The sequence below is a fragment of the Nyctereutes procyonoides genome, unplaced genomic scaffold, assembly GCF_905146905.1.
Source record: "Nyctereutes procyonoides isolate TBG_1078 unplaced genomic scaffold, NYPRO_anot_genome, whole genome shotgun sequence".
Lineage (NCBI taxonomy): Eukaryota > Metazoa > Chordata > Mammalia > Carnivora > Canidae > Nyctereutes > Nyctereutes procyonoides.
This window is the reverse complement of record NW_026575037.1, coordinates 1861037-1872587: the sequence shown is the minus strand read 5'-3', so window position 1 is coordinate 1872587 and position 11551 is coordinate 1861037. Positions and strand designations below refer to the sequence as shown.

The 11551-nt window shown below is 46.9% G+C and overlaps 1 protein-coding gene across 1 annotated transcript; it reads left to right on the top strand.

Moving 5' to 3' along the window:
- The first annotated feature begins 314 nt into the window (after window positions 1-314).
- Window positions 315-10570, top strand: SERPINC1 (serpin family C member 1). Its single transcript, XM_055319001.1, has 7 exons — window positions 315-496; window positions 1915-2284; window positions 2597-2812; window positions 3617-3754; window positions 5483-5873; window positions 6913-6977; window positions 10338-10570. Exons 1-7 carry the CDS (start codon window positions 456-458, stop codon window positions 10512-10514), a joined length of 1398 nt encoding a protein of 465 aa, XP_055174976.1. The 5' UTR covers window positions 315-455; the 3' UTR covers window positions 10515-10570.
- The last annotated feature ends 981 nt before the right edge of the window (window positions 10571-11551 follow it).

The following is an 11551-nucleotide window of genomic DNA, read 5'->3' as shown; positions in this document are numbered from 1 at the left end:
GAAGTTTCTGGACATTCAAGTTGGCTAGTCATCTTCAACTATTTTCTACTTCCTGGTTTGGTTAACTAGGAAAAAAAAATTCCTGAAGGCAAAGTTTTCAGTCAGGCATTTTCTGACCAAGTTTGAATTTGAGAACATGTCCTCCTCTTTCCTCTTCTATAAATATAAAGAAGAGAGTGAAGGCGTATGGGTAAGAGAGGTGGGCCTTGCCTTCCCTTGACCTGACTGAACTTTAAAACTTCTCTACTAATTAAACAACACTGGGCTCTACACTTTGCTTAACCCTGGAAGCTGGTCATCAGCCTTTGACCTCACTTTTCCCCTCGTCACCAGCTCCCTCCCCCACTCCAGCTTCTGGAACCTCAGTCAGATTCAGAGGAAAGAACCAGTTTTCAGAGGGATTGCCTCAGAACACACTACCTCCACTCGCCCGGCCCTGTGGAAGATTAGTGACCATGTTTTCCAATGGGATAGGACCGATAGCTGCTGGAAAAAGGTAAGAGAGGCAACTTCTCTCTTTTGCATGCCCTCGTTGGGTTTTTTGACCTTTGAAGTTCTCCTGAGGATGGCCTCAACACCTTCGAGAAAACCAGGCCCTCTTCCTGGTAGTTACAATAAAAGATGTGTTTGGAAGACGTCATTCGGAGCGCCCTTCCTCCCACCCCCTCTTGGGGTCAGCCACACCTTGGGTTCTTTAGCCCACAAAACAAAAGCGGTGTCTTCCCTGTGGTAAAGGTGGGGTGTCAGCACCAGCACCCACAGCAGCCCAGCAGACACTCCAACTCAGATTCCCTGCCACACAGGTGAATAGAGGGGAAATTTAACCCGTGAGGGTCTCCCCACTCCTTGTTTGCTGCTGCTTCTACTCAGTTGCCCCTGCTGCAAGCTCTCAGACACCTTAGACTGTAGGACAGCGGCCCTGTTCCCTGGCCTCACAGTGAGGTCCCCTCTTCCCTCGATAGCACACACATTCCCTTCCCTGACCTGGTTGTTTTAGAAGGCTACAAGTGAGGCTGTGGCACCACCATCTTGTTTTCCTTTCCCCCACGAACAACGCTCCCCGACCCCCCTCAGCCTCCACTGGTGTTTCCAAATGTAGCTGAGGGACCAAAACGGAAACAAAAGGCAAGCAAGGTGGGGAAATGAATGGCGAGGTTCTCTCTCTCTCTCTCTCTCTCGCTCTCTCTGCTTCTTCACTCTGCCCTCTGAGTCTCCCTGAGTGTCTCTGCTTCTCTCCCACTTGGTGCCTCTGTTCTTAAAGTTAGCCTCACCCCACACAAGAAGCCGAGTACCCCTCGGGCCCAGCCAGCCGGGCACTGGCCCGCAGACCCCGTCACCGAGCAATCTCCGCACTGTGTGGAGTTAGGGCTGGAGCTGGAGGCTTGGGGGGCTTCGACCCTTGGGGGCTTCGCCCAGTGCCCAGTTCGTTCCTTCCCACCCCTATTGTATGACTGAAGTCTCTGCTGCATCAATCAAAATCTCCAGCCCTTTCTTATCCAGGTGAAACTCTATCCATTTCTGAGGCCTTTCCTAAACAGCTCCTGTAAATGGCTCCTTCTCTTGCCCTAAGTCCCCTGGACACTAACGCTCCCTGCCTCTTTTTCATGCGTGCATGTCCCATCTCACCAACTGGAAGCTTGGCATTCTTTATGTCTTCCAGCCCGGGGCACACAAATACTTTATAGACATCAGTTGCTTTAATAGTTGATTTTAATTTCAACCTGACTCTCCACTTGCCAGGAGTCCAGGGCTGGACTTGTCCTGGGCCCTTGTACTTTGCAAAGGCTCGTGCCCGCCCCCTGGCCACACCAGCTGGGCTGGAATCCTACGCTTTGCTGGGCCAAGCCTGTGCTGGGCAGTGGGGACAGGGGTTCTCCCAGCCAAAGCTTAACTTACCTTTCTGTCCCCCTACAGGAGGACATGTCTCCTGTCCTTGCTGCTCATTGGCCTCTGGGGCTGTGTGACCTGTCCGTGGAGCCCGGGGGAGGACATCTGCACAGCCAAGCCTCGGGACATTCCTGTGAATCCCATGTGCATTTACCGTTCCCCAGAGAAGAAGGCAGTTGAGGACGAGGGCACAGAGCAGAAGATCCCCGAGGCCACCAACCGGCGAGTCTGGGAACTGTCAAGAGCCAATTCCCGCTTCGCCACTGCCTTCTATCAGCACGTGGCAGACTCCAAGAATGACAACGACAACATTTTCCTATCGCCCCTGAGTATCTCCACAGCTTTTGCTATGACCAAGCTGGGAGCTTGTAACAACACCCTCAAGCAGCTGATGGAGGTACAGTCCGAAGCCTCCCCGCCCAGCCTCATTCCTGGACACCCAAGAAAGCATGTATTGACCTAGTGCCCATTAGAGACTCTAGGTGGCATCTCAGTCTCCTTGTGCTTTTCCCCTTTCTCTTTCCTACCCTTTATTCTCCTTTTAGCCATTTATTCATTCAGAAAACATGGGCTGAGTATTTACGGCCGTGCCAGGTGCCTCTCTCGAACGAGCTCATACGTGAGGCAGCTACTGGTCAGGGGCTGCCCAGCCCTGTGCTCACCACCAGGTCAGCCAGGCTTCTCCACCATTTTCTTTTGGCTCCTACAGGTTTTCAAGTTTGATACCATCTCTGAGAAAACATCCGATCAGGTGCACTTTTTCTTTGCCAAACTCAACTGCCGACTCTACCGAAAAGCCAACAAGTCCTCTCAGTTAGTATCAGCCAACCGCCTTTTTGGAGACAAATCACTCACCTTTAATGAGACCTATCAGGACATCAGTGAGGCCGTATACGGAGCCAAGCTCCAGCCCCTGGACTTCAAGGTGAGTTGCCAAAGTCGTCCCTGACCCCAGAGTTCTTCCTCTCCACTCAGAGGTTGAGAAGGTAGAGAAGCAGGATCCTGGATCCAACTGAACCCTTCTGTGCTGGCTGAAGGCAGATTGGGGGTGGGGAGTGACTGGAAGTCAGGACCCCTGGAATACATCCTCTTGCTTGAAACCTGAGAAATCAATGGTATCTATGTCCTAGATTGTAGTGGCTGCTCTGAAAAAGTTGTATAAGTGAGAAATTCTCCATTTTATCCACCAAGACAAAAAAAAAAAATACTCTGGAGATGCCAGTCCTACAAGACACTTTATTTAATTTTTAAGAATTACCATGGTCAGATAGAACTGATATATGGTGCATGTTGTATTCTCCTTTTGGAGATTCATGAAGCCCGAGCCTATTAAGTTTTCTGACAAGTCCTGCAACAATGAAGTCTATTGGCTTTTTTCAATCAGCATTTCCCAGTTTTTCTTGACCGCGTGGGCATCCTTCCTGCCCCCACCCTGCATAACTCACAGCTTCCCAGAGAACATGTCAGAGAAAATAACATTTTGTTTTTTTTTCCCAGACTATTTTCTTCTTTTCTGTTTCTCCTTCTTTCTCTTTCTTCTGTTAATAGTTCCTGACCATATGGAAGATTCGTGGCATTATACTAGATATGTAAGGTCTTCTCAATCTGGATTAGAGTGGGAGATGTGGAAAAGGGCAAAGGGCTGATGAATAAAATGAAATACTGCGTGGGGAAGTGGAGAAGCCCACCGAAAGCACAGGTGGGTAGGTGTGTTTCCTATTCTCCTCAGGAAAATGCAGAGCAGTCCAGAATGATCATCAACAAATGGGTATCCAATAAGACCCATGGGTGTATCACTGACGTGGTGCCCCCGGATGCCATCGACGAGCTCACGGTCCTGGTGCTGGTCAACACCATTTACTTCAAGGTACTCAAAATGGCTCTGGAGAGACCCAGAGATCTTCCTCTTGTACTTCCAGTTCACCTTTTTTCACACCATTAGGCATTAGATGGATCCTCTCTGAGAAATGGTCCATGCATGGCTTGTGCAGAAATACAAATTTACTGGCAGTCTAGAATCATGTCTGGGGCCGTGGCTGCTGGCCTGAGGTCCAGAGGGGCCTCGTAATGTCTCTGGGTCCAAGGAAGAGGCTACACACTTACAAACTCAGCATGCCCAGCTGCGAAGCACGAGTGGTGATGAACTCTCATGCACCTGACAATTTTTGCTCTCCAGCTAACTCCATTTTGAAATCTGGAACAAAATGTCCGACTCTATTGACAGTCCTCAGTGATGAGGTTTTCTCCATCATCCTGGAGCAGCTTCTACAAGTGACTAAAAGCTCCCCTTGCCTGAAGTTTCTGAACTTCCAAGTGCCAGGCTCGCCCCAAATTTTGCAGATGCCCTGTGATTTGATTCTGCAGATGGCTTTGTCTTTCTCAGAGTCACGAGTTCTAAAGGTGGTTCCAATTTAGGAAGGAGAATGAGGGAGAGGGGACCGGGAATAAGCAGACCATTGATACTCAGTAGGACCTCACATTTAAGACAGGGGAGACTTGTGGCACCTCTACCCATCCTGGGTTTTGTCCCATGAGCATCCTGACCACCACACAGGGCATGGGAAGTTAGCGAGCCTGTCACTGCTGTTACCAACCACTCTGTCTCTTGGGGTTTTCCTCTCCCCAGGAGTGGAGGAGGTTGAAGTTACACAATGTGTGCTGCCTTTTATAGTTTACAGGGCACTTCGCTGTTTATTAACCCTCTTTATTCTGATAAAGAATAGCATACATAAGACCTTGGGCCTCTCAGAGAGATTACTTAGTTTAAATCCTGACTCTCCCATTTCTGCTGTGTGAACTCAGGTGAGCTACGGAGACCTTTCTTTGCCTCCAACACTGCATCTATAAAGTGGTAATAATGATACACCTACCTTACAGGGTTGCTGAGAGGACTGAATAAGTGAATGCAGGTAAAATGTTTAGAGCGGTGCCTGGCACCCAGGAGGCATCCTGCAAACTTTAGCAATCACCAGCTCCTAGTTTTACAGATGAGGACCCATCACTCCAAGAGTTAAACAACTTGCCCCAAAATCAACCAGCCAGAATCTGACAAGGAATGGTAATTACAACTCAGAAAGTTCAGAGGGATGTCTCATAGCCTAGGGTCCCTCCCTCTTGGAGCAGGAAGTTAGCCAGGACTCATCCTCTGCCTGGCAAGGCTCCCAGACAACCCCCTGGGTTATTATCTGTGTCTGGCCTTTACTTATCAGGGGTGGAGTCCAGCATTTTGGAGGACAGTCTTTGAGAAAGAGGCTGGTGGGAGGCAGAAAGCAAAAAGGCAATTAGATTTAAACTCAAAAAGACATTTGTGAAAAGGTCAATGGGTTGTTCTTGGTTTTAGTTTTTATTTTTCTAGTTACAAAGCAAATAAACAGCCACCACTGAAAATCTGAGAAACACAGAAAAGTTCACAGAAAAAACCCGTGACAATTCCATTACTCTGACATAGTTGTCGTTAACCTTTTCATCCATATCCTGCTAACCTTTTCTCCTACTAATTCTGCCTCCTATTAGGGTGATAAAATAATGTGACTATTCTCCTATGGATGGTTTTGGCCTTCTCGCCATGATTCTCCCACTCAGTGTCTCCTCCCAGGGCCTGTGGAAGTCCAAGTTCAGTCCTGAGAACACGAGGAAGGAGCTATTCTACAAGGCAGGTGGAGAGTCATGCTCGGTGTCCATGATGTACCAGGAAGGCAAGTTCCGCTACCGGCGGGTGGCAGAAGGCACCCAGGTGCTCGAGCTGCCCTTCAAGGGGGACGACATCACCATGGTGCTCATCCTGCCCAAGCCTGAGAAGAGCCTGGCCAAGGTGGAGCAAGAGCTCACCCCGGAGGTGCTGCAGGAATGGCTGGATGAAATGACGGAGACCCTGCTCGTGGTCCACATGCCCTGCTTCCGCATGGAGGACAGCTTCAGCGTGAAGGAGCGCCTGCAGGACATGGGCCTCGTGGACCTGTTCAACCCCGAGAAGTCCAGGCTCCCAGGTGAGCCAAGGAAGGACGTGTTTTCTTGCCCCTGCTGCCCAAGGCAGTCTGAGCAGAGGTAGAAGACTTGGGGAAAGAGAAAAAAGCAATGGGTCAGGACAACTGGACCCTAATCCCTGTTCCACTGCTAACTTGGGGAGACCCCTTCCTTCCCAAGGTCTGCTTCCTCTTCTGGTTCCCGGGGAGTTTGCACTTGGATCTCCAGGGGCCCAGCTGTCACTGGAATGCTTTGAGACTGTAACTGGTATGGGAGATGGGACCAAGTAGAGAACTTGAAAAGGGAGAATTCAAAGCAAAGATACGATTCAGAGCTGAGGACACTTGGTGCCACAAAATATGCAGAGCTGACGTTGAATAGCCTGATATTCCAAAGGCCTCATGAGTTTTCCTTAAAGTTACTTGGACACCAGATACAGCCAACCTTCCCCAGCGAGGCTTAAGTAACAGTGTTCTGTTGTCTTGGTTCCTACAGTCTACCATCCTTTAAAAATATGTACTAGGATATCTTTTTAAAAAAGAAGTTTATTATGTCAGGTAACTGAATTTACTTTTAATAGGCTGCCAATAAGCAAGGTCTAACCAGGGGTGCCTGGCTGGCTCAGTTGGAAGAGCATGGGACTCTTGACCTCAGGGTCATGAGTTTGAGCCCCATGCTGGGTGTAGAAATTACTTAAATACAACTTAAAAAAATTAAATTAGGCCTAACCAACTTCTCTCTTGAAAGTGTTGCCAGACTGGAAAGAAAGACATTCCTACTAGGTGGAGTGAGTTTTTCTTTAAGAACAGAGTCCCCTGCCTCCTTTTGAGAGCTGAAGCATGAGATTAAATTCACAGAAGCCAGGCTAGAAAAGCCTACAGTACTTTATTCTTTTTAACATGTATTTACTTATTATTTAGGGCGTATCATTAGGTGAGGGTTCAGGATTTTTATTTTCCAGAAAAAGCCCCAAAGGACCTCTCAACTCAAACTGAATTCTTTTCCGTGGGTTGAAGCCGACTTTCTCCCATTTCACAGAACCTTCTCTGGTCTTCCTTCTAGGTATTGTTGCAGAAGGCCGGAATGACCTCTTTGTCTCAGATGCATTCCACAAGGCCTTTCTTGAGGTGGGTACGCCTTCCTTTGCTCTCTTCTTATGCTGTTTCTTTATTCTCAGGCAAATTCATTTTTCAGTACATCAATATCTCATGTGACTTGGAACTTTGGAGTTCTTGCTCCATTGGGTCTATGGCCTTAAGGCAGGTGCGTGAATAGCAGGACACACTGTGGAAGAAGGCATGTTCCCAGTGGCCCTCAAACCCCAGATCTGTAGCCCCCTCCTCCATGAGGCCTCCATAAGACAGCCCTCTCCTGGAGTCCTCATGGTCCAATTGCCCCACCCTCCCTCCCGCTATTTCTCCTCAAACAGATCAAACAGGAAAACAGACATCTAGGGGAGGGTGACACAGGAAAAGAAGCCAACCAAGACTACTGAGAAGGAGTTCAGAGGAGAACCAGGAAAGTCAGGGCTCACGGGAACCCAGGGAGGAGTTAGAAGGAAACAGCATCTAGTAACAAGATTGAAAATTGACCATAGGTTACCACTCCCTGAGGAATTTAGAACAGTGGGGGCACATGCCTGATTGTAACAGCTGAAGAGCAAAAGGAGGGTAAAGAAGAGGAGCTGACAAGAGTAGATCATGTCCTAAAGTATGTTCCAAAGAACTAGAAATCTAGACCACACTGCAAAAAACAAAGTTTGGTGGTCAAATAAATATATAGCCTCTTCTTAGGAAATTACCAATGCACATTGGCATTTTAGCATCTAAGAAGTTCCACAGTGAAAAAAACCGGTTCAATATTGCTTAACTGGGGATCCCTGGATGGCTCAGCGGTTTAGCGCCTGCCTTTTTGGCCCAGGGCGCGATCCTGGAGACCTGGGATCGAGTCCCACGTCGGGCTCCCAGTGCATGGAGCCTGCTTCTCCCTCTGCCTGTGTCTCTGCCTCTCTCTCTCTCTCTCTCTCTCTCTCTCTCTCTCATAAATAAATAAATAAATAAATAAATAAATAAATAAATAAATAAATAAAAATAAATAAATCTTTAAAAAAAAAATATATATATATATATTGCTTAACCTACCAAAGGGGAGGTGGGTGGGTGGGGGAATGGGGGAAATAGGAGATGGGGATTAAGGAGGGCACTTGCCATGATGAGCACCAGGTAATGTATGCAGTTGTTGCCAACACTATATTATAGACCTGAAACTAAGATAACACTGTAGGTTAACTAACTGGAATTAAAATAAAAACTTAAAAATATATATTGCTTAACCTAGTGTTTCCCCCACTCAAGTGCCCATGGAACCCTTCACTAGAGTAATAGTATGTAAAGCCTGTAGAAACTCTGGTTCTCAAATACTGAACCATGGACCAATAGCGTTAGTTAAGTGGGCTTGAGCCTTGCAGAATCCAGGATGGGGCCTGAGAGTCAGCATACTTACAAAGCTCCTCTAGAGATTTTAGTCCATAAGCAGGTTTGGGAAGCACTGTTCTCAGGGGGACCTGGGCTATGAGGAAAAGGAGATGGCCACTGGTAGGGACGATCACAGGATTGAGGAAACCGCAAAGAAAAGGTTATGGTCAGAGAGTTTCAGAGCGTGGTGCCAGTAGATACAGTGGCCGAGTACAAGCTCAGTGAGAAAATGTAGACAGGAGGAACGTGGAGGGATCAAAGGACTGAAGGGAGGAAGAATAGTCACAAGAGTGAGGAGAAGCAATAGCTTGAAAAAAAGGCTATGGTCTGAGGATAGTATAATTATTATAATTTCTGAGAGATGGCAAGTTCAAGACATGGCCATGGGACTGGTTTGCTTAAGTCAAGTGAAGGTAATGCTCATTGGGGTTAATGAGAAGAAAGGAAGGGGAGGTTAGGGTGTGTAATGGGTCTCCTACCAACCTATTTTAATTGTCTACATCGAATGATTGCAGGAGTTAGGGTGGACAGAAAGGCTATGAGCTAGGTGCCAAAATCCTCAATGTGGGGTTGTAATCCATAGGACAATAGGTGTCAGTGACCTGCAGGACAACAGCCAAGAGCAGAGGGCTGTATCTTAAAGTAATGAGGTCAGACCCAGGGATTTTACAAGAGTACTGGACTAATGGTTTTGGAAGTATAAATGACACTACCGACACCCTCTTCTACATGAAGGGAAGCATACTTAGGGAGACTGCAAGGAAAGCTATGTCCTAGGTATTTTAGCGATGATTGAAAAATCCTCCCCTAAGGACCCTAAATAGACGTCAACTCAGACAGACACCCTTGATGGCTTTGACTTACCATTAGGGAGAAGCAGAGGTCCGGATTCATTTTATTCCCCTTAGGCCACTAAACAATGGCACAAGGTTCCTCCGTAGCTCTAGGAACAAAGATGCTTTTCTTGAAAACCTTGGGAACCCAATATATAGGACCCCATCTGATTATAGATCTCCTGGAAAGCCGTTAGAAGTCAGTACCTGATTTGAATAAGATGATCCTGGTCGTGCAAAAGCTCTAGTCTGCTTACAAATCTAGTCTTAGAATGACCATGAAAATGCACGGGGCGATGGGGCCAGTAGGGTAGGGAAGTAGGGAAGAGGATCGCTGAGGAGACAATATCTTCAACCAGCTCTACAAAGCTCAGGGATCTGAAGTGCTTTCATTAAGAGGCAGGAACAGAGTTTTGGTGCTATTCTGGGTCCGTAAGCAAAATTTTCTGAAGGCGTCTCTGGCAATTCTGCTTATCAGCAAGTTAAAATACCAATGTGTCAGACTGTTACTCCAACAAATACTCATCTCATTCAGCCAGAGGGCCCTTGTCTTTTCCTGAGTGGCTGTTTGGGGTTACAGCTGGGATCTTGATGTTTCAAGAGTGAACCTCTCTCAACTATAGAGTTCTGATCTTGAGTCAAATCTATTTTTATTTTTTTTAAAGATGTTATTTATTTATTCATGAGAGACAGAGACGGAGGCAGAGACATAGGCAGAGGGAGAAGCAGGTTCCTCATAGGGAGCCTGATGCGGGACTCAATCCCAGAACCCCAGGATCACACCCTGAGCCAAAGACAGACTCAACGGCTGAGCCACCCAGGCGTCCCGAGTCAAATCTCTTTGAGCACCTAGTACAAGATAACTCTCTTGTAATCCCACATACAATGGTGCTAGCCAGAAATGTGACAGCTTCGTGTGCATCCACATTCCTGGCTCAGAGTTATGTGAATGGAACCCTTGTACTTACCCAGCACAAGACCTGGAGAAACACAAGTGCTTACATCAATATTCACTGGGTGAAAGAAGGAGTAAAAGTAGGGTTCTGTTGGGAATGCAGCCTGACCCAAGTGTACTTTTGACTGGAAAACAAATGTCATTTTGGAGAACTGCGTGTCTGTGGATGATTCACCTTTCTCTAATGAACTGCAGAGGAGCTAATGTTTCTTGTTTGGTCTGCAGGTAAATGAGGAAGGCAGTGAAGCAGCAGCAAGTACTGTTATTGGGATTGCTGGCCGTTCGCTGAACCCCAACAGGGTGACCTTCAAGGCCAACAGGCCCTTCCTGGTTCTTATACGGGAAGTTGCTCTGAACACTATTATCTTCATGGGCAGAGTAGCCAACCCTTGTGATAACTGAAGTGTTCCATTTTGGTTTGTGATAGTAGTAAAAATAAACACAACTACTCCCAATTATGAATGGATTTTGCCACATGAAATGAAGACAAGGAAAGGAGAAATGGATAGAGAGATTCTATTGGGCATTTGGTCAACTGAGTGCTTTCAATCATTCTCTACCAGTGAGCACACTTGTGTCAAGAAAGTGATGGGGGTGGGAGGGTGAGGGAGGTGGTGCTTGGGTGGCTCAGTTAAGGATCCATGCAACTCTTGATCTCCGCTCAGGTCATGATCTCAGGGTCCAGGGATGGAGCCCCCAGGCAGGCTCCATAGTTGATAGTCTTCTTCTCCCTCTGCTCCCCGCCCCCACACTTGCTTACGCATGCACTCTGTCCTAAAATAAATAAAACCTTTAAAAAAAAAAAAAGGTGACAGAGGGAAATATGTTACTGCCGCAGCTTGAAAGACAGTAGGATGGTAGGCATCCTGAAAGGGCAAGGGGAGCCAGAAAATGTCAGTATTCCCATGATACTAAAAAAAGTCCCCAAAACAAAAATTTTAAGCGAATTAATCTCTATATACAGAAAAACCAGATAGTCAAATCTGAGTATTAAACCATTTAATTCTCAAACCACTCACATGCATAATGTTCTTTTACACAGTGTTAAAATAAAGAGGAAAATGTATTTTTATACAAACAGAATTTCAAGTATACATTAATAGACTTTTCAAATTACTAACCAAGTTGCTAAGATTTCATTCACATTGTTCTTAAAGCTGTTCAACGAGAAAGCTTTTGCTAAACTGCTTTAAATATGTTTATATAAACCCATATCTTCACTCTTTTTCTGAATCTCCCTCCCCCAACCCCAGTCTCTGCCCGCCCTCTGGCCCTCCCCCCTCCCCCGACACGACAGGGCTTCTGGGGCTCTAGGAGACATGCAACCCCACCAAGGACTATTGGCTTGTCATCAGGGGAAGGACAGACTCTACAGGAGGAGAGACTGAGGACACCCGTCAGATTAAGGGAGAGAACAAATCTAATATTTAGAAGTGACA

What these genes read in the sequence shown, in the direction of transcription:
- SERPINC1 (XM_055319001.1), top strand. Translation starts at nt 456, where the DNA reads ATGTTTTCCAATGGGATAGGACCGATAGCTGCTGGAAAAAG. An exon ending in CCGATAGCTGCTGGAAAAAG is followed by an intron (nt 497 to 1,914) that starts GTAAGAGAGGCA and finishes GTCCCCCTACAG; the next exon opens with GAGGACATGTCTCCTGTCCT. An exon ending in TCAACACCATTTACTTCAAG is followed by an intron (nt 3,755 to 5,482) that starts GTACTCAAAATG and finishes GTCTCCTCCCAG; the next exon opens with GGCCTGTGGAAGTCCAAGTT.